This window comes from Phyllobates terribilis, unplaced genomic scaffold, assembly GCF_046119375.1.
Source record: "Phyllobates terribilis strain yellow unplaced genomic scaffold, ASM4611937v1 Scaffold_453__1_contigs__length_1468511, whole genome shotgun sequence".
NCBI lineage: Eukaryota > Metazoa > Chordata > Amphibia > Anura > Dendrobatidae > Phyllobates > Phyllobates terribilis.
The window spans coordinates 785,101-808,006 of record NW_027363213.1 but is presented as its reverse complement, the minus strand read 5'-3'; the positions used below and the strand labels follow the sequence as shown (position 1 = coordinate 808,006).

Genomic DNA, 22,906 nt, shown 5'->3' with positions numbered 1-22,906 from the left:
CACGCCGGGCATCGGGGGTGAGTATAGCTTGATTTGTTTTAATTTTTACGGTCACACTATATAAATCCATGCTGTTTGCATGGATTTATACAGTGTGACCTAGTTGTCAAGCACTTTCCAAGTGATGCTATCACCTGGAAAGCGCTTGTCAATCTGCATGCGGAAACGCATGTGAATCCGCATGTATTCTGCAGGAAAAAACGCATGCACAATCTGCATGCGTTTTTTCTGCCAGGGAGATGCAGAAATGCTGCAGAAATTTTCTGCTTCATTTCTGCATCGTGGGCACATAGCCTTAGAGACCGTTTAATGCATAGTTTCTATAAAAAAAACTGCACCTAAGGGAACTTGGCTGGATAGAAGAATCTGTGGTTTCTTTAGATCTGGAGAATGTTGTACATATAATAGGATGGGGCCATGTAAATCTTTCTTGAGTTCCTTTGCAAGTAAAGCCTTTTTCCAGAGGGATTATTCCAACTGTAAAACCTCAGAACTTGTATATATGGTCACATACACCTGCCCCCTAGAATATGTAGGCAAGACCAAGAGAGAGTCTAGGAGGAGGGTGGGGAGCATTTGGGCGAAATACACCATGGTCAGGACACCCCATTAGTGAGACACATGAACAGTGCACATCGAGGTAAAACCAGAGACATCTCCTTTTGTTTCGTTGCGGTGGTTAAACCCAATGTGAGAGGAGGTGATCACAATAGATGGGTCCTCAAAAAGGAAAGTGAGTGAATTTCCAGACTGGATTCACTAGGCCCTAAGGGACTCGATGAGCAAATTTCCTTTGCCTGTTTTGTGTGAATACATTCCCATTCCAGATTACATTTTTGGATTTTATACTCTACCCATTTCTACTCAGTTCTCTGTGAATGGGGATCACATATTGTTGTACTTCATCAAGATATCTGAGCTTCTATATCAGAATTAGTTCTTATTAGTTATATCACACACATATACTGTTTAGTAATTAACAAGTGGGGTGTTCCTTGTATATCTCCAATTATGTAAGAGGTAAAATTTTACCATTTAGGAATATACTGTGGGCCACCATCCCATATTTTATGTAGTGATAAAGTAGATCTACATGCTAATTGCCTGATGGGAGGATGTGCAATACTTGTTTTTAGTCTCCCATGATGCTAATCTCAGAGACAGGACTTTTCTACAGGGTGGGCCATTTATATGGATACACCTAAATTATATGGGAATGGTTGGTGATATCAACTTCCTGTTTGTGGCACATTAGTATATGGGAGGGGGGAAACTTTTCCAGATGGGTGGTGACCATGACGGCCATTTTAAAGTCGGCCATTTTGGATCAAACTTTATTTTTTTCAATGGGAAGAGGGTCATGTGACACATCAAACTTATTGAGAATTTCGTAAGAAAAACAATGGTTTGCTTAGTTTTAGCGTAACTTTATTCTTTCATGAGTTTTTTACAAGTTTATGACATCTTATAAAATGTGTTCAAAGTGCTGCCCATTGTGTTGGATTGTCAATGCAACCCTCTTCTCCCTCTCTTGACACACGAATAGCAACACCGCAGAAGAAATGCTAGCACAGGCTTCCAGTATCCGTTGTTTCAGATGCTGTACATCTCGTATCTTGATGGTATGGTATATGGGGTACAAAGATAGTGGGGCCATTCTTCATCAATGGAAACCTCTATGCCACTGGATATCTGAAATTGCTACATGATGATGTGCTGCCCTCTTTATGCATTGAAGATGGCACCTTCCCTGAGTTTTTCCAACAAGATGGTCACCATCACATTATGGGTGTCAGGTCCGAGCATTCCTACATGAACAGTTTCCTGGAAAGTGGATTGGTGTTCGTGGGCCAGTTGAATGGCCACCAAAGTCTCCCGATCTGACCCCCTTAGACTTTTATCTTTGGGGTCATCTGAAGGCAATTGTCTATGCTGTGAAGATACGAGATGTGCAGCATTTGAAACAACGGATACTGGAAGCCTGTGCTAGCATTTCTACTGCGGTGCTGCTATCAGTGTGTGAGGAGTGGGAGAAGAGGGTTGCATTGACAATCCAACACAATGGGCAGCACTTTGAACACATTTTATAAGTGGTCATAAACTTGTAAATAACTCATGAAAGAATAAAGTTACGTTAAAACTAAGCACACCATTGTTTTTCTTATGAAATTCTCAATAAGTTTGATGTTTCACATGACCCTCTTCCCATTGAAAAAAATAAAGTTGGATCCAAAATGGCCGACTTCAAAATGGCCACCATGGTCACCAACCATCTGGAAAAGTTTTCCCCCTCCCATATACTAATGTGCCACAAACAGGAAGTTGATATCACCAACCATTCCCATTTAATTTAGGTATATCCATATAAATGGCCCACCCTGTATATTGGAGGAATGCAATCCAAATTCAGTATGCTTTCAGGTGTGGAACGCACACGTCCGGACCTGCACAATCGTAAATAATGACCCTTGATGTTCTCCGGCGTGGAATGCATAACTACGGTCATGCGCAGGGAAGGATACGAGTAGCGTGGCAGCAATCAGTTTATCTGCCGTTAAAGTTTATAGCAAGTCACTTCCGGACAAGGACACTAGGGGATGGACATTATCGGACCTCTCGCACATGAAAAATAGCACAAGCGCAATACATTATTGTAGACAGACTCCATTCTATATATCCTATGACAATTCACCTCTAGGAATGGGAATGGGTCTCCTAGTCTGGGGAGGGGTTTTTGGATGATGTGGGATATTTATACATGGACATATGGCTATTAGGCACACTATGCTGAACATCATGAATTAACATCCCTGAATCAAGTCTCCTGATGAACGTGTTGGGGAAATGCGTTGAGGCGGATTATTGAAACATTCTCTGATGAGTATCATACCCTTTCCTTTATATATACCTTGAGATATACGTGGTCCTACTTATTGTATCAGTGTATTTATTATTAGTGTTGAGCGAGCACTAAAATGCTCGGGTGCTCGAAGCTCGGGCCGAGCTCACCGTGATACTCGGGTGCTTGACCCGAGAAATGAGCCCAATGTTAGTCTATGGGAGACCCGAGCATTTTTGCGGCGGCACCCCCGGCAGTCTGTAGAAAGCCTAAAAAGTGCCCAAAACGATAGTGACAGTGCTCAAATGACATGGGGACAGCATGGGGATCGCCCCAGGAAGCATTTCTGACCCCCAGGTCAATGCTGTCAACAATGTGGTCAGAGGTATTAAGCCACTTTTATGGGCTCAGAATAAAACGTTCAAAAACGAAACTGAAACGGTTTTCCTGTGAAATATGTTAAGGAACATCCTTTCCACGGTAAAGACTTGTGTATAAGGTAAAATAAATAACCAAAAACAAAAATACTCCTGCACACCTTGGGCTATGTTCACAAGTAGCATTTTTTATGCGTTTTTGCACTTTTGTATTGCTTTCAACCGTGACAAATGCATTCACCGGGAAATGTCATTTTAACATTTTACAATCTTATCTGGCCATGTGCTGTGTGACAGATGCATACAGTGCTGAAAAGACATGGGAACAGCATGGGGAAGACCCCTGATAGCATCTCTGACACCCAGGTCACTGCCTAAAAGTGTGCCCATCAGAAGTGATCCTTGCCGCATCAGAAGACGCAGACTTGCAACTTTTCCCGTGCAAGTCCTTGTCCCAGGGCAGTGTTCAATTGTACCTCCCCCATTCCCTGCAATGCAAGCGCAAGTATGCAGACTGCCACCCACCCACCCCCAGACTGCAATACCATACTGCTTGCTTGCACTTGAAATTGGGCCTTTTAGGCATGTGGAGGCGGAATCTGGCCACCACGTCATGGCTGCGTCGGCGGCCTGGTATCCATACTCAGTCCCCGGCAGCCGGGTGCCCACGCTTGGTCCCCAGCCGCCATGGGGTGGGCGGGTGTCCATACTCGGTCCCCAGCCGCCCCGCGACCTGGTGCCCACACACGGTCCGCAGCCGCCTGGGGGCGGTCGGGTGTCCATAAACGGTCCCCAGCCGCCCCTATTTGTCCCGGTGCGCCTTATACACAAGTGCACATACCAAAGCATTACCTGTGCCCTCCCCAGTGCATTTAGTGGGAAGGACAGCCTAACCACAAACACGTGGACAAGTGAATGTGGCCAGGGATGGTCCATCTCACTGACACCTTCACACTGGGTTAATATTGTGGAAGCCGGGACACAGTTGGAGACTGGGATGCAACACGTCCTCCAGACATAGAGGATTGCGGGTCCTGGGTCAATCAGGCTTCAACACAAAGTTCAGAAGGTAGACAGCAGCAGTGGTCGGCCTCCTACACAATGAGTAAATTATTCATGATCATGAGGCCATCCATCTCCTTAGCTTTCTGCTCCTTGGAATGCAAGCGCATGTATGTAGTAGCGGCTAGGGCTGAGGTGGTCAGCGTTTTGGCGCATATCCTACCTCCTCCAAGGATTGCTGGATGTTTTCCTGCTACTCTCCCAGTTCTATGACTCCCTTTAAAACAAAGCTTCAGGTGATGAATGATGGATGAGGTGGTGGCAAAGGAGAAAGAGCAGGAGGAACAGGGACCATTCACATCAATATCAGGCCAGTCAACCACACATGTCTTGTAGTATATGTTTCTGTACCAAAAGGAGCGGTTCGGCTACACAGTTATAGGGCATACAGTGAGTGCAATGCCTACCAAATATTTCGAGGCAGTCCAATGCCCCTTGGAAGTGACATGGAAGTCAGAGGGCCTTAACTAAACCTTTTTTTCCATTTATAGCAACTGGGTCTCCTGTACACTGTTGGCCTAAGCAGTGAATGGAAGGCTTTATGAGGAACTGCAATGCCCCTTGAAACTGACGTGGATTACAGCGTACTAAAAACCTTCTACCCATTATAGGGGAGTGGGTCTCTGTTAGTGTTTGCCTATGCATTGAAAAGCAAAAGCTGACTAAAATTAGGAGGAAATGCAATGCCCTTTGGAAGAGTCGTGGAGGTTAGAGGTAATTAAAAACAACATTTCAATGCCCCTTTGAAGAGCTATGTAGTTCAGAGTGGTTTAACAAGACGGTTTTAATGCCCCTTGGAAGAGACGTGGAGGTCACAGTAGCTTAACATGACTGTTTTAATGCCCCTTGGAAGAGACGTGGAGTTCAGAGTGGTTTAACAAGACAGTTTTAATGCCCCTTGGAAGAGATGTGGATGTCACAGTAGCTTAACAAGACGGTTTTAATGCCCCTTGGAAGACCTGTGGAATTCAGAGTGGTTTAACAAGACGGTTTTAATGCCCCTTGGAAGAGACGTAAGGTTCAGAGTGGTTTAACAAGATGGTTTTAATGCCCCTTGGAAGAGATGTGGAGGTCACAGTAGCTTAACAAGACGGTTTTAATGCCCCTTGGAAGAGATGTGGCGTTCAGAGTGGTTTAACAAGACGGTTTTAATGCCCCTTGGAAGAGACGTGGAGTTCAGAGTGGTTTAATAAGACAGTTTTAATGCCCCTTGGAAGAGACGTGGAGGTTACAGTGGAATAAAAAGACAGTATCAATGCCCCGTGGAAGAGACATGGAGGTCACATTAGCTTAACAAGACGGTTTTAATGCCCCTTGCAAGAGCCATGCAGTACAGCATATTAAAAACAATATTCCCATTATGGGGGAGTGGGTCTCCCATAGTCATTGCCTATGCCTTTCAAGCAAAAGCTGCCAAAAATTAGGATGAAGGAACTTGCAATGCCCCTTACAAGAGCCATGCAGTACAGCATGTTAAAAACATTATTCCCATTATGGGGGAGTGGGTCTCCCATAGTCTTATCCTATGTATTTCAAGCAAAAGCTGCCAAAAATTAGGACGGAGGATCTTGCAATGCCCCGTACAAGAGCCATGCAGTATAGCATATTAAAAACATTATTCCCATTATGGGGGAGTGGGTCTCCCATAGTCTTTGCCTATGCCTTCCAAGCAAAAGCTGCCAAAAATTAGAACGGAGGAACTTGCAATGCTGGCAACACGGACCACAGTCACCCTGGTGGTATAGTGGTGGTGGAGGCTGAGGATAAGGAGAAGAGCAAAATACAGCTGAAATGAGTAAGCGTATACCCATATTTGGGTGTGAAGCGGTGTACGGGAATACACCTCCCGAAATAACACAGTGGATTTGACTTTGTTACTCTGCTGTAACATGCTGATGATGAGAAATCTGGCCCAATCCAGCCCTTGTTCATTTTGATAAGGGTCAGCTTGTCAGCATTGTCAGTTGACAGGCGAGTGCGCTTATCAGTTATAATTCCCCCAGCGACACTAAAAACACGCTCCGATAACACACTAGTGGCAGGGCAGGCCAGGACCTCCAAGACGTACAGAGCGAGTTCATTCCAAGTGTCCAGCTTGTATGCCCACTAATTAAAAGGCACAGAGGAATCACGGACGACGCTGGTACGGTCGGCAAGGTACTCCCTCACTATCTTTTGAAGCTTTCCACTCCTTGTGAGAGTACCCCGTGCTTCGGGGCCTGTAAGCTGGGCGGGTCTCAGAAAGCTGTCCCAGTACGTTGACAGTGTTCCCCTGCCTCTGCTGGATTGGAGTTGCATCTCTCTCGCCTGTACGCCTTGGTTGGGCAATGAACGGTGACCTCTGCCGCTAGCGTGTTCAGATGGGAATTTTTTTAACAGTTCTGCAGCAAGGGCTTTCTGGTACTGCCCCATTTTTGTAGACCTCTCCACCTCAGGAATAAGAGAGTGAATGTTCTCCTTGCAGCGGGGGTCTAAAAGTGTCACCAACCAGTAATAACTGTCACCCAACATTTTGACAACGCGAGGGTGATGGTTAAGGCAGCGTAAAATAAAGTCAGCCATGTGTGCCAGACTGGTAACGGGCAAGACTTCTGTGTCCTCACCAAGATGATGACTGACCATGCTCTCCTCCTCCTCCTCTCCCCTGTCCACAGGCCACCCACGCTGAACCGACGGTATGACAGTTGTACAGGTACTACCGTCTACAGCGCATGATACCAGCTCCTGTTCTTCCTCCTCTCCCTCATTGTCCCCCAGTGCAATTTGGGATGAGATGAGGCTGGGCTGTGTGTAATCGCCCGCTACGGCTTCTTGATCCATCTCATCATAGTCTGGCTGCAATGCCTCCTCTTTAATTCTCTGCAAAGAGCGTTGCAAAAGACAGACAAGTGGAATGCTGACGCTAATGATGGCGTCATCGCCACTCACCATCTTGGTGGACTCCTCAAAGTTTGTCAGGATGGTACATATGTCAGACATCCAGGTCCACTCCTGAGGTTTTATGTGTGGAGTCTGACCTGTATATCGACGGCCTTGTTGCAGCTGGTACTCCACAACTGCTCTCTTCTGCTCACAAATTCTTTGCAACATGTGGAGGGTAGAGTTCCAACGTGTGGGGACATCACACACCAGTCGGTGTGCTGGAAGCTGCAAACGCTGCAGCAGCGCAGCAAGGGTAGCGGAAGCTGTAGCCGACTTGCAAAAATGAGCTGACAGGCGGCGTACTTTGACCAGCAGATCTGGCAACTCTGGTTACGATTTAAGAAATCGCTGAACCACGATGTTAAGCACATGAGCCAGGCATGGTACGTGTGTGATCTTGCCTCACCTCAGAGCCGCCATTGTCACACACGACCATGCCTGGATGTAGGTTCAGTGGTCTCAGCCACAGATCTGCCTGCTCTTTCACAGCTGTACACAACTCACAAGCAGTGTGAGGTTTATCACCTAAGCTTATGAGTTTCAGCACAGCCTGTTGCCACTTGGGTGAGGCAGTACTGCAGTGCTTCCAGCTTGTAACTGATGTGGTGATATCTGAGATGGAGGCTGAACATGAGGAGGAGGAGGAGGATGATGCGCAGGAGCTGTACACTGTGGGGGCAACTCTGACTGACATAGGTGTAGGGAGGATGTATTCCGTCCCAAGGTCCGACTGGGTCCCGGCTTCCACTATGTTTACCCAGTGTGCCGTCAGGGAGATGTACCGTCCCTGGCCACAAGCACTTGTCCACGTGTCCATTGTCAGGTGGACTCTCCCAGTAACTGCGTTGTTGAGGGCACGGCAGATGTTTTGGGACACGTGCTTGTGTAGTGCGGGGATGGCACACTTGGCAAAATAGTGTCGGCTGGGGACCGAGTACCGAGGGACGGCCACCGCCATAAGGTTGCGGAAGGATTCCGTCTCCACCAGCCTAAAAGGCAGCATTTCCAATGCAAGCAGTCATGAAATGTGCAAATTTAGGACTGTGGCCTGTGGGGCGTTGGCTGCGAATTTGCGCTTTCGTTCAAAGGTCTGGGATATGGACAATTGAATACTGCGGTGGGACGTGGATTTTGATGCTGTTTCTTGAGAAGCAGCCATAACAAGTGAAGACTGAGAGGAGGGGGCATCTTTGCATGCAGTATGGACAGGGGATTGCCTTGCACGCACAGCAGGGGGTTCTCTTACATTCACAACAGCGGAAGAAGCAATGGTGAAACCCGCTGACACTGGTCGTGGACCCTGGGGTTCGCCCCACAAAGTCGGGTGCTTTGCTGACATGTGCCTGATCATGCTGGTGGTGGTCAGGCTGGTAGTTTAGTCACCCCTGCTGATGGTGGCATGGTAGGTGGTACAAATGGCCTTTTTGGGGCTATCAGCAGAGTCTTTAAAAAAATTCCAGACTCTGGAAGACCTATCGGTTGTACTGGCAACGTCCCACGTGTTGGTGTTACGGGGAACTGTTGCCCGCCTTCTGTCTGCGGCCACCACACTGCTTCTTTCTGCCTGTTGGGGTACTCTGCCTCCCTACCCCTGTGTGCTGCTGGCCTCGCTCTGCGTGTCCTCCTGCCACATTGGGTCAGTTACTAGATCATCCACCACCTCTTCCACTTCCGCACCACGGTCCTCCTCCTCACTTTGTGGCAATTGTGTCTAGTCATCGTCCACCTCTTGTGACAAATTGCCAGCGTCGCCTTCCTGTGGCCGTGGCTGTTCAAATATTTGGCCATCGCTACATGGGATCTCCTCTTCCACCACTTCAAGCAGAGCAGGCGAGGGGCCCAAATATGGAAATGGACCAGTGAACAGCTCTTCAGAGTGTCCAAGTGTGGGATCAGTTGCTGTCTGACGACACTTGGCATGGTGGGAGGAAGGAGCATCAGGGTGAGGAGGAGTTTGCGGTCGAGACTCACGGCTACTAAGACTTGACCATGTGGAAGACAGACCGGAGGTGGTGGTGCCCAGGTGACTGGAAGTATTATCTGCTATCCAATTAATAACCTGTTCACACTGATCAGTTCTCAATACTGGTGTTGTTCTGTGCTTCCCTAGTAATTCAGTCAAGAACTGGGAGCGAGAAGATGTGGCTGTTGGTTGTGGCACATTTTCACCTTGGCCACGGCCCCGTCCTCTGCACGCACCATCACAAGAACGTCCAGTTCCACGTCCCTTGCCACGCTCCTTGACCATTGTAAATGAAGTAAAATAACTTACACTCGCACTATCAATGCAAAAGGGTAATAAAAAGTAGATTAGAACAGTGGAAGAGGAAAACCACAGTTCTAGTTCTCTGGCCTACACCAGAATCTTTTTTAACATATATTTATGTCTGAACAGTCAGCGAGACACTCAAAATGTTTTTTTTTGTATGCAAAAAAGGTGGATTACACCCAGATTTGAACCGTGGAACAGGAAAAACACAGTTCTAGTTATCTGGCCTACACCAGAATCTTTTAAACAATTATATTTGTGTTTAAAAATAACATTTATTATTGAATAAATATACTAAAAACCACATAATATGGGTAAAGCAGGGAAAGGAAACACATGGGGAGAAAAAAAAAGTCACAAGGGTAGATTACGGCTATCATTGAATTACATGCATAAAGTGCAAATCATGAGAACCATACTCCACAGAAATATACTGCATATATTGAAAAAGGAGTGCAGCAATAAAGTGCATAGTACCAATTGTGCAAACTCGTAACAATAAATATAAAATACTGCAGTAAAAATAAATGAACATGGTGTGCAATATTAAAGCTTGTGCAAAGTAGCTGAGTATGTGCTAACCCCTGTGACCGGGATCCTTGTTTTTCAAATTTTGAATCATTGGAGCAGATGCAGTGCATTCTTAAAAACTGTCCAGTGAGGATACTTTTGATAAGATTTTTAGGATGTGATGATTGTGCGTGAAGTAGAGTGTTGGCAGCGGTGGGTTTTCGATGGACATCTGTTTGGATGAAACCGTTAGAATCGATTTCTAATGTAACGTCCAGATATACAATTTTCTCTCTTCCTGTTTTAAATGTGAGTTTTATATTGCGATCATTTACATTGAGTAGATTGATGAACGATGTAACATCTTCCATGGAATCCTGCCATAGAAAGAATATGTCATCAATATATCTACCCCAATATAAAATATTATTGGACAATGGTGATGGGTTGGTCATCAATATCTCTCTTTCCCACAGGCCCAGGAATAAATTAGCATAGGATGGGGCGCATGCCGCCCCCATAGCGGTACACCGGAGCTGCAGGAAGAAAGAGTCTTGGAAAAGAAAGAAGTTGTGACTCAATACAAAACGAAGTAGTTGCATGATTAATGTTCTCAAATTTTTATCATAATCAGACATCGCCAGAAAGACCTCCACTGCCCTAAGACCGTCTTCATGGTCTATTGAGGTGTAAAGTGACTCAACATCACATGTCACCATCAAGACATCATTGTCCACATTAATACCTTCCATCTTTTTTAAAAAGTCGGTTGTATCCTGAATAAAAGAGGGGAGTATTTGAACCAGTGGACGTAGCAAATGGTCAATAAATCTACATGTGGGTTCACAGAAGTTTCCCATCCCTGAGACAATGGGCCTACCTGGAGGATTGGTCGTATCCTTGTGAATTTTGGGGATTAGGTAGAACGTAGAAATACGAGGGTCTTTGTAGAATAGATAGTCACATTCCTTCTTTGTCAGTATACCATTAGTTTCTGCTTCATCCAAAATAGATCGTAATTCAACCTGGTATTTGGATAAGGGATTAAAAGTAAGTTTTTTATATGTTTTACCATCGTTAAGTTGTTTTTTAGCTTCCCGTATATACATGGGAGTAGGCCATAACACAACGTTCCCACCCTTGTCTGAAGGTTTTATGATGACGTCCTGTAGTTTTTTGAGGTCATCAATGGCTTTCCTTTCTTATCTGTTGCTATTATCGTATGGTAAAGAGGAGGAGATCTTTTTAAATTCCTCATCCACAAGACGAACAAATACTTCTATATTAGGATACATAGACAGGGGTGGGAAACGTTGGGATTTGGGAATAATAGATGCAGGCAACTTACTGGTGTGAATAGATTCTTGTTCATCAAGAAGACTCTGAAGTATGTTCACCGCTTCTTGTTCCTCTAAAGTAGGAAACAAAACCGTGTCAGCAGATCTATGAAACACTTTTTTAAAAATTTATTTTCGGGCAAATAAGTGAAGGTCTTTTAGTGCTGTAAAATAGTCAAAGCCTGTTGTTGGTGAAAAAGAGAGTCCTTTGCAGAGAACATTATTCTGTGCTTTAGTTAGTACATGCTAAGAAAGGTTAATTATCTTCAATGAGGAAGATGCGATGTCAGAGTCATCCTGATGAAAATCGCTGATTTTAGTTTTCTTAGAGCCCATGGTTTTTTGGCCCAACCTGGTGTTATAGTTTGTTCTTATAGTAGATATACCAGTTGATTCACTATCAGTGGATAAGGAAGAAGATGCAGAGGTTCTCCGTTCACCCCGAGTGGGCTGTGGGTATTTCCATTTATAGATTCTATTGTTTTCCTTGTCTTGACAGTCTCGTTGGTATTTGGATGATTTAGTAATTTTAATCTGTTTTTCCCAGGAGGAGAAATTTTCTTCCATATCACTATAAAATTTATCCCAATCATATTTTAAGATGAGGGATTTGAGTTTATCCTGTAATGAATTAATTTCTTGGTCGGTCTCAGCTAGTGTGGTGCCATTTTTCTTAATAAGACCACCAAGAAACTTATTTGAGCAGGCATTGCAGATCTCCTCCCATTGTGAGGAGAACTCTGGGTCATCTTTACCATAAGATGGAAAAACTTTTTTTTTTCTCCCCATGTGTTTCCTTTCCCTGCTTTACCCATATTATGTGGTTTTTTAGTATATTTATTCAATAATAAATGTTATTTTTAAACATATCTAGTTTATGTCATACATGTAGGTTTTCTAGTTATAGACACTTAAACACTTAGTTACCCATTAAATTATATGCTAATCGTATATTATCGTACAATTATATTTGTGTCTGAACAGTCAGCGAGACACTCAAAATGTTTTTTTTATGCAAAAAGGTGGATTACACCCAGATTTGAACCGTGGAAGACGAAAAACACAGTTCTAGTTATCTGGCCTACACCAGACTCTTTTAAACAGATATATTTGTGTCTGAACAGTCACAGACACACTCAATTTTATCTGTTTTTTTTGGGGGGGGGGATACTAAAAGGTTAATAAGATGGGTATTTGTACAGTTTGACTGAGGAAAAAAAAAAAGGATTTAGATGAAAAAAAAAGGATTTTTCCTGGCCCCTTAGACCTGGGGATAAGTCTAGCAATTTGACCAGCAGGAGCACACAGGACTGTAATGCAGCGTTTGTTGGTATAACCAGTGCGTCTCCTATACAGCCTGCCTGCCTGATATCTGGGATGGATATTAGTCCTGAGAAGGACTGTTTGTTTGATTTGGCAGGCTTTAGAGACCCTACACTACCTATTTTGCACTATATATCTCTCCCTAACTCAGCAGCATTGACCCTACACTGTCTGATCCCGGGCGACTGTGTCCAAGATGGCGGCGCCCGGTTTTAAATACTCGAGGTGACGCTGTGCGGCCAGCCAATCACTGTAATGCCCACAAACAACATGGCTGCGGCATTGCAGTGACTGTCTGGCAATCCCTGCATGTTCATTGGCTCTGTAAAGAGCACCAAACATGCTGGGCGGAGACCCGAGCTCCCGCCCGAGTAACCCGGAAATGCTTGGTGCTCGCCGAACATCCCGAGTAGTGAGATGCTCGGGCGAGTACCGAGCAGTGTCGAGCATGCTCGCTCAACACTATTATATATATATATATATATATATATATATATATATATATATATATATATATATATATATATATCAGGGTTATCTAGGGCTTCTGAGGGACAGCCACCGGTGAGTGGGGAGACCATTGTGATCTGTGATTTAAGTCTACTCCACTGTGTATAGGATGTCTATAGGATAATAGAGTATAGTAAAGTTGTTATGGACGTGACTTAACCAGTATTGTGCAGTGACTCTATTGTACCTATAGTGACGGATGTTTCTTGTTGCTAAAACTGTGATATTTTTTCATGTTAAACTTTTTTTTTAAACTTTTTTAAACAACTCACAATAGTGCGATCATACAACATACAAGTCTCTGAAGGCTCCGGTGATGCACAGTACTACTGTAGTGCCGTGTATTATCACTGCCTGTCAGTGCAATAGTAACTGCCCCATAAACATGAGATAAGTGTTGGCTGAACGGTCATTTGGCAGACGGTTATCTCTCCCGACTCCCCCATACACACAAATATTACAGCTTTCCTGTGGTCTGTATGAGAGAGTCACCTCCAGACTCCTCTAGGGGAGGATTATCTACAGGAAGAACAAACAGATTAGCTTCTGAGATTCAGGATGCCAGATCCTTCTCTGGCCTGAGTTCATCTGTTGGGAGGTCCCCAAATACATTATATAGTCGACCAATCCCCCCAAAAAATCAGTGCTTTCATGCACCTTTAGTCTGATGTGTATGGGGTCGTTAAAAGATTATTGAATGCTGCCTCTGGCCCGGTCTAATAGACTTTTGTAAGTTGCAGGCCCAGGCACCATTATTAGGCATTTATGTATCGTTGTAACTAGGAGGCCCCATATTATCAAGAGCTTGGGGGAGGAGGGACATTCAGCAAAACTCTACCAAACCTTCTTAGATGCCATGTTTGTTTCTGTCAGCAGCAAGTGGGTAAACTGCCAGGGTTTTTGTTGCAGCCGCACCTGTGCCATCCCTGCGGTGTACATCTATGTTCTGATGCCCAAAAGAGGTTTTTTGTTTTTCTTAAATGTTTAACGTATTAAAAATAAGAACATTTCTTTTTGCATGTTTTTTTCTTTTTACAAGAATTGTTGATACCAATTTTCTTTTGAAACATTTTAATATCTGCTTTTTTCCGGTGTTTTTCTTGCAATATAGGAAAGCCTAAGGCCAGAAATAAACCCCATAATACACTATACATGGAGACTTTGGTATCTAATAATTTCTGTTCGAGGTGTTTGTGAAAACAAAAAAGGTTTTCTAAATGCCTCAAACTTCTATGTGTGAATGAGACATGAGATCTAACATGATAGAAGATTACACTCCAGGAAAGACGGGAAACATTCATATAGACGACCGGTGGTGATGTAGTCAGCGACGGACTCTGGCCAAATACGTTTCTAGAGCCGTAGTAGAAGATGAAGATTTCGTCCTCCTCATGAAGTAGTTATTTCTTATGTCACGTGTAATGAATATCTCCTGCAGTATTGCTAATGCCGATTCCAGTGTCGGTAAATGAGACGAGAATTAACAAATAAGGAAGATGAGTCTATGAGAAACGTATTCAGCTGCAGATTCCAAGGAAGAAATTGCTTGTTGTCTGTGGTCTAAAATATATAGGTTTTATTACTAGATGTAAAGAAGAAAACTACTGTAAAATAATAAATCTCCTCATATGTTTCCCTTATTATCTCCAGTAATCGTATTATTACACAGGATTTTTATGATGTTACATCTGCTCATCATCTTCTCATTCAGGTCTCTACAATATCGGATCCTCTCAGTGAAGATCTTCTATATAAGAGAATTTTTCAGAATTACCCATCAAAGATGGATATGGACAGAGACAAGATGACGGAGAGGATATTACACCTCACCCTAGAGATCCTCTTCCGGCTTACTGGAGAGGTGAGAGATTCTGACGTCACATTACATCATTCTTATCTATGGGAATAACAGATGGACAGAACTGGAGAGGTGAGGACTCTGGAAATGTCTGTAGTGAGAATTATTAATGTTTATCTCCATAACCAGGATTACACAGTAGTGAAGAAGACTTCTAGTGAGCGCTGTCAGGACCCTGTGTCTGAGGGATGGAGAAGACCCCTGAGCCCAATCACTGGGCCTCCACCTCACCTCCTGATACATGAGGACATCAATGACCAGAAGATCCTAGAACTCACCTACAAGATGATTGAGCTGCTGACTGGAGAGGTGACACTGCTGGGAATGCTGGGACATTATACAATAACGTTATGGAGGGATCGGGGGGATGACGGTATCATTATATGTGTCAGGTTCCTATAAGGTGTCAGGATGTCGCTGTCTATTTCTCCATGGAGGAGTGGGAGTATTTAGAAGGACACAAAGATCTATACAAGGACGTCATGATGGAGGTTCCCCAGCCCATCATATCACCAGGTAATAGACAGGACTAAATACACACGGCCTATAATTATTAACTATATTATAAGGATTGTGATAAACTATACAGAAAAACTACTCCTGTGCCATGATATATCTCTAAGCTGTGCGTGGCTGATGGCTGTAATATACATTTATTCACGCCTGCAGGAGATGTGTTGGCATGGCTCGAGCCCTGGTTTCATGGTTTCACTCCACGTCATGAATTCCATTATGTTTTTGTAGCACCCTGAGGATTCGGCTGCTACAGGGGTATTACACCTCAAGCCAGAGGTGTGGTATTCCACTCCTGGGTAAGGATGGAGTGTGGAACTGAGCTCAGTAGGCTGCATGCACTACACACATCCCATTTCCGGGGGACAGACCAATGGTACTCCCACTAGAGAAATGTGCAGGTACGACAGTGTCTGTCCTTGGCTGGAGTGGGAGGGGGGTGGAACATCCCAGTAGTGTAGGGGCAGATAGGGGGAGCAGTCTGGGTAAAGCTAGGAGCTCATTGGGTGCTGGTCACCTGAGCTCACACATAGAGGGAGTATATAAGGTGGGAACCATCTTAGATCAGGGTCTTTGTGCAGAGTCAGAGGAAGAGAGCAGAGGAGAAGAGCAGCTCCAAGGCCAAGAGAGAGAGAGAGGAGAAAGAAGGACCCAGAGGGGGAGAAGAGAGAACTCCAAGAACCCAAGATTAGATCAGCGGGTGAAGAGTTGGCACAAGGGTACCGGATCCCAAGCTGGTGGAGGGCACTAATCCTCAGCCAGAGACCGGAGGTCGTGGGCAGGATCTGCCACGACCACCCACTAAATCCACCCGGAAGGCAGACCAAGAATAGGGTCAGGGAACCCAGAGACAAGGGTTTACCAACAAGAGGCCCGAGGGAGCCGGACTTAGGTGGATCCCTGGTGGGGAAGGCCAGAGAGAAGGAACGTCAGAAAGGGAGCTCAGGATCACGCTCCAGAATTACTTGGGAGTTGGCCGAGTCCAGGACCTGGTGGACGCAGCACGGCTCGGGCGGTCACTCAAGGCCGGAGTGACCAGAACAACAGCAGTAAGTAAAGACCCTGAACTGCACAGCCCGACTCTGAGTCTCATTACCATCCTCCCTGCACCTTCACAACCACCATCCTCTACACCTGACCCCCTGAGGCTATACCCCTCCCGTTGGGGGTTATACTATCTGAGCTGCACACACATCACCAGCCTCAGCGGACCCTGCTGCAGCGGCGGCCGTATTGACCGCAATTCAACGGGTGGCGTAGTCGACATAAAAGAACATCTAGTAACATCTATAAGGACTGCCACACACTGAGCTTGACACCCTGGGCACGGACCGGGTCACCGCCACTCGGAGACTACAACCCCCATCTGATCCGGCTCCGGGTAATCCCCAAACAGCACTGGCCCAGGGGGCGCGTCATTTTCATCCTAAGGAATTCAGATTATTGCACAATCTCTCCTAAAATGGGGGCGATAATACTTTCTCTGAACTCCAGTTTAGTGTTGGAGGTCTCCCCCCAAACATATTTTGTTGTTGGGGATCTAACATAGAAAAAAAATGTTTTTTTACAGGTGAGACTCTAACTCCCTGGTAGTCTTTGAAAAAAGATCTCCATTGCTTTTTCCAAATGTCCGAGATCTAAATTTAAGACACCTCATCTCTGCAGTATTATATAAAGTTCTCTTTGAATGTCTAATATTTCTTCTTGAAACTCATCTGATAGAAAATATTGGCCCTTACGATAGTTTAGATTGCCAAGAGCCACCGAGCTCCATACTCTAATTACCTCAGAGAGGTTTCACCGCTAGTTACTCACTACTTACTGATGGAGACTGTTGAGTTTGATCATTTCAGTAGATGTTATTGTCTATAGTCATAGTTTTTGACTATAGTAGTTAGTGCCCAAAATACTCTGATTTAACCCCTTCCTGCAGCCAGTTTTGTGTTGTTAATCAGGCCCATTTTTCTAATCTAACATGTCATTTTATGTGGTGATAACTTTGAGATTCTTCACAAAGGATAATAGGAAACAAATGGACCTTACAAATTATTTTCCTTGAATCCTACAATCCCCTACATACGATTGTACACTACTGTCTGGCACATGGCAGGTTAAGAAGGGAAGGAGCGACATTTAGCTATTTGAATGCAGATCTTGCTGGGATAGTGTGCAGACACAATGTATTGGGGGAGCTGTTCATGGTCAATTGGCAGCTCAAAAGATGGCTACCACGACGAACAGGCTTGTCACTATCTACTCCATTTTCCAGATCCCTGGGATTGCCTTGCTCATCACTTATTTAACCCCTCGACATGGATCTGGACTTACACAGAGACCCCTAGGCTTGGGCCACGGTGTTACCTGCTGTTCTGTGGTGTGAGATGGGAAGAACAATAGTCAGGTAGTTGGGTCAGAACCAGGAGGGCAGAGAAAATACAAAATCAGAAGACACAAGAGTAGTCAGTAAATGGGCCGAGGTCACAACAGGAAACAAATACTCAATTTTTGAGGCAGAATGAACAAACAGTTGAACACCACGATCCACTGGTTCATTCTATGAGGTTTTCTATTAGACTGTGAACGGTCATTCTGTCAATAACTTCCCATTTCTACAGACATTTTAAGTACAATTAACACAAGAATCCCATAGAAAAATAAATAAAGATTGCATACCACTTCTAAATCAATCTAAATTAAGAGATATATGCTCAAGTTTAAAAATCAATTTTATGAGACACAAATCTAAAAAATAGAGGAATATTTAAAATATTCCTCTATTTTTTAGATTTGTGTCTAATAAAATAGATTTTTAAACTTGAGCATATATCTCTTCATTTTCCTGGATTAGCATGTAGCCCAGGGATGTGTTTGTTTAGACATTTTAAGAAGAAATGTTCAAAAATATAAATTTCAAGGATATTTTATTCAAAATTAATAATGTTTTTTTTTCTTGGCAGATGACTGTACCAGGAGATCAGAGGGACAAGGGGTTTTTAAATCTGACGATCTTGAGATCCCACAGGATACAATTGAAGTGAATGCCATTACTCCAGATATACCATCATCCCTTCAAAGCAAAGATCTATCATCTAATTCTATGAAACAGGTCCTGTCTTCTGATTCATTACCGACTACTAAGGAAAATCAAAATAAAATAAGCATTAAAAAACGAACTGCTCCTATAGCAAAGAAATCATTTTCACGTTCAGAAAATGGAAATAGTTTTACCCTCGAAAAGTCTATTGTTAAACATCAAAAAATACACAGAGCGGACAATAGATTTTTTTATTCCAAATGTGGAAAATGTTTTAACCAGAAATCATTTTTTGTTAATCACCAGACTACTCACACAGGTGAGAATTCATTTTCATGTTCAGAATGTGGGAAATGTTGTAACCGGAAATCAGATCTTGTTCGTCACCAAAGAACTCACACAGGGGAGAAGCCTTTTTCATGTTCAGAATGTGGGAAATGTTTTAACCAGAAAGCGCATCTTGATAACCACCAGAAAACCCACACAGGGGAGAAGCCCTATTCATGTTCAGAATGTGGGAAATGTTTTAACCAGAAGGAACATCTTAATAAACACCAAAGAACTCACACAGGAGAGAAGCCTTTTTCATGTTCAGAATGTGGGAAATGTTTTAATCGTAAAATGATTCTTGATTGCCACAAGAGAACTCACACAGGGGAGAAGCCTTTTTCTTGTTCAGAATGTGGGAAATGTTTTAACCAAAAATCAGTTTTGATTAGGCATCAGAGAACTCACACAGGGGAGAAGCCTTTTTCATGTCCAGAATGTGGGAAATGTTTTAACCTGAAATCAGCTTTGGTTAAACACCAGAGAAGTCACACAGGGGAGAAGCCTTTTTCATGTCCAGAATGTGGGAAATGTTTTAACGTTAAATCAGTTTTGATTAGGCATCAGAGAACTCACACAGGGGAGAAGCCTTTTTCATGTTCCGAATGTGGGAAATGTTTTGATCGTAAAACGATTCTTGATTGCCACAAGAGAACCCACACAGGGGAGAAGCCTTTTTCATGTTCAGAATGTGGGAAATGTTTTAACTATAAATCAAATTTGGTTAAGCACAACAGAATTCACACAGGGGAGAAGCCTTTTTCCTGTTCAGAATGTGGGAAATGTTTTAGCCAGAAATCAGATTTGGTTATCCACCAGAGAAGCCACACAGGGGAGAAGCCTTTTGCCTGTTCCGAATGTGGAAAAAGTTTTAGCCTGAAATGGAATCTTGTTAGTCACCAAAGAACTCACACAGGGGAGAAGCCTTTTTTGTAATCTTTTTTCTTTTTAATCCAATACATTTTTGAGATTTTTTCATTAGTTTTTTTTTTGGACAAAACAAGAAACCAGTACATACAATAATGAAATAAAATAACATACCATAGGGATGACATACATGCATCTCTCCTATATATCCTTTCAGCTTGCCCATTACCGTCTGATAACTTGCAATTACTATATCTTACAATTAACATTCCACATTCTTGAAATCTCTTATATAACCATAATATTGTAATAAACATTATAATCCTATACACATATAGGTGTGCTATATTACCCATACCACATGTTAAGGAATTCCAATACACATTACAATGAAATATTAGACCTCGCCAATACCCCCCTTCTCCCATAAGTCATTGTCTCTCCAACAATAACCCCCTTGATGGCATTCCAGGTTTATCCAACCATAAGCCCTATATTTTCTCAAATTTATTCATTCAGTTTTGTTTTTTACATACCCCTTTTTCTAATCTGATAATATTATTTATCCTACTTTTAAGTTCACTAATTTCTGGAGGTGAGGGGTTAATCCATTTGGATGCAATATGTTTCCTTGCTTGAAATAAAATACAGTTATATGAAAAAGTTTGGGCACCCCTATTAATCTTAAACTTAATGTTTTATAAAAATTGGTGTTTTTGCAACAGCTATTTCAGTTTGATATATGTAATAACTGTTGGACACAGTAATGTTTCTGCCTTGAAATGAGGTTTATTGTACTAACAGAAAATGTGCAATCTGCATTCAAACAAAATTTGACAGGTGCATAAGTATGGGCACCTCACCAGAAAAGTGACATTAATATTTAGTAGATCCTCCTTTTGCAAAAATAACAGCCTCTAGTCGCTTCCTGTATCCTGGATGAAGGTATTTTTGACCATTCCTCTTTACAAAACAATTCCAGTTCAGTTAAGTTTGATGGTCGCTGAGCTTGGACAGCCCTCTTCAAATGATTCCACAGATGTTCAATGATATTCTGGTCTGGGGACTGGGATGGCCATTCCAGAACATTGTAATTGTTCCTCTGCATGAATGCCTGAGTAGATTTGAAGCGGTGTTTTGGATCATTGTCTTGCTGAAAGATCCATCCCCTGCATAACTTCAACTTTGTCACTGATTCTTGAACATTATTGTCAAGAATCTGCTGATACTGAGTGGAATCCATGCGTCCCTCAACTTTAACAAGATTCCCGGTGCCGGCATTGGCCACACAGCCCCAAAGCATGATGGAACCTCCACCAAATTTTACTGTGGGTAGCAAGTGTTTTTCTTGGAATGCTGTGTTTTTTTGCCGCCATGCATAACGCCTTTTTGTATGACCAAACAACTCAATCTTGGTTTCATCAGTCCACAGGACCTTCTTCCAAAAAGAAATTGGCTTCTCCAAATGTGCTTTTGCATACCTCAGCCGACTCTGTTTGTGGCCTGCTTGCAGAAACGGCTTCTTTCGCATCACTCTCCCATACAGCTTCTCCTTGTGCAAAGTGCATTGTATAGTTGACTGATGCACAGTGACACCATCTGCAGCAAGTTGATGCTGCAGCTCTCTGGAGGTGGTCTGAGGATTGTCCTTGACTGATCTCACCATTCTTCTTCTCTGCCTTTCTGATGTTTTTCTTGGCCTGCCACTTCTGGTCTTAACAAGAACTGTCCCTGTGTTCTTCCATTTCCTTACTATGTTCCTCACAGTGGAAACTGACAGGTTAAATTTCTGAGACAGCTTTTTGTATCCTTCCCCTGAACAACTATGTTGAATAATCTTTGTTTTCAGATCATTTGACAGTTGTTTTGAGGAGCCCATGATGCCACTCTTCAGAGGAGATTCAAACAGGAGAACAACTTGCAAGTGGCCACTTTAAGTAGCTTTTCTCATGATTGCATACACCTGGCTATGAAGTTCAAAGCTCAATGAGGTTACAAAACCAAAAAAAGTGCTTTAGTAAGTCAGTAAAAAGTAGGTAGGAGTATTTAAAACAAGAAAATGATAAGGGTGCCCATACTTATGCACCTGTCAAATTTTGTTTGAATGCAGATTGCACATTATCTGTTAGTACAATAAACCTCATTTCAAGGCAGAAACATTACTGTGTCCAACAGTTATTACATATATCAAACTGAAATAGCTGTTGCAAAAACACCAATTTTTATAAAACATTAAGCTTAAGATTAATTGGGGTGCCGAAACTTTTTCATATAACTGTATGTGAAATCCCTATTGAAATTGGGTTAAATTCCATATCATCCTCTAATATACCTAATAGGCATTTTTTGGGTCTGGTTGAATATCTATTTTATATACCCTCTTTATAATAGACAGAACTCCTTTCCAGTATTTACCTGACTCCCGGCATTCCCATAGCGGATGTAATAGGCCCGCAGCATCCATGTTACATCTTGGACATTCAGTCCGGTATCCTATGTTACATAGGAATCTAGGCGTCTTATATTTCCTATGTATTAATATGATCTGGGAAAATCTCTGCGCCTCATGTAAAGATAATTGGGGAACCAGGTCTAATACCGCTCCCCAATGATCCTCAGAAATTGGACCTATATCTCCATCCATTTTTGTCTAGCTGGAGAAGGAAATTTTTTTAAATAATTATCAAGAAGGATTCAGTAAATATCAGAAATACGACCCTTAGGATTTCCCTTCTCTAATACCAACTTAACAAAAGTATTATTTTCTACCCAAAAGAGCGTCCATCTTGATTGTGCATTAAATGAATGCCGAAACTGTAGAGATTTATACAATTGTTTATTTGTCACCCAAACTCCTCCTTTAATTGATCAAAGCACTTAAGTTTCCCTTCACACAATATGTTTTATATCGTATATATGTTTTATATCGTATATATTCCTTTATCCTCCCAACTCCGGAATCCCTCTAATTTATAGACCTCTGCATATTTATTATTAAACCATATAAGTGTATATTCATTGCAGTCTCCTATTTCCATTATATCTTTACCCCTATCCCAGACCTTGTAGAGTAGAGCAAGTGTAGGGTATAGTGATTTCTTGTGTGCGAGGTCATTCAGTTCCACTATATGAATAGGAATATTCCACGATGTTCCTGA

The 22,906-nt window shown here is 43.0% G+C and overlaps 1 protein-coding gene and 1 long non-coding RNA gene across 2 annotated transcripts in view; both read left to right on the top strand.

Moving 5' to 3' along the window:
- The window catches only part of LOC141229025 (uncharacterized), a 37,189-nt gene extending 21,967 nt beyond the window's left edge, over positions 1-15,222 (top strand). The window contains exons 2-3 of the long non-coding RNA XR_012295798.1: positions 14,861-15,010; positions 15,137-15,222. This is a non-coding gene — a long non-coding RNA (uncharacterized lncRNA). The remainder of the gene's footprint in view (positions 1-14,860; positions 15,011-15,136) is intronic.
- Positions 15,223-15,390: 168 nt separating this feature from the next.
- On the top strand, positions 15,391-20,182 carry LOC141229033 (uncharacterized). The gene is made up of 2 exons (XM_073667400.1): positions 15,391-15,523; positions 18,478-20,182. The coding sequence occupies exons 1-2, from the start codon at positions 15,391-15,393 to the stop codon at positions 19,815-19,817; spliced, it is 1,473 nt and encodes a 490-aa protein (XP_073523501.1). The 3' UTR covers positions 19,818-20,182.
- The last annotated feature ends 2,724 nt before the right edge of the window (positions 20,183-22,906 follow it).

Bases quoted from the DNA above. Each gene is read 5' to 3' on its own strand.
- LOC141229033 (XM_073667400.1), top strand. From the start codon at position 15,391: ATGTGTCAGGTTCCTATAAGGTGTCAGGATGTCGCTGTCTATTTCTCC. The intron at 15,524-18,477 runs GTAATAGACAGG...TTTTCTTGGCAG, and splicing joins CCAGCCCATCATATCACCAG to ATGACTGTACCAGGAGATCA.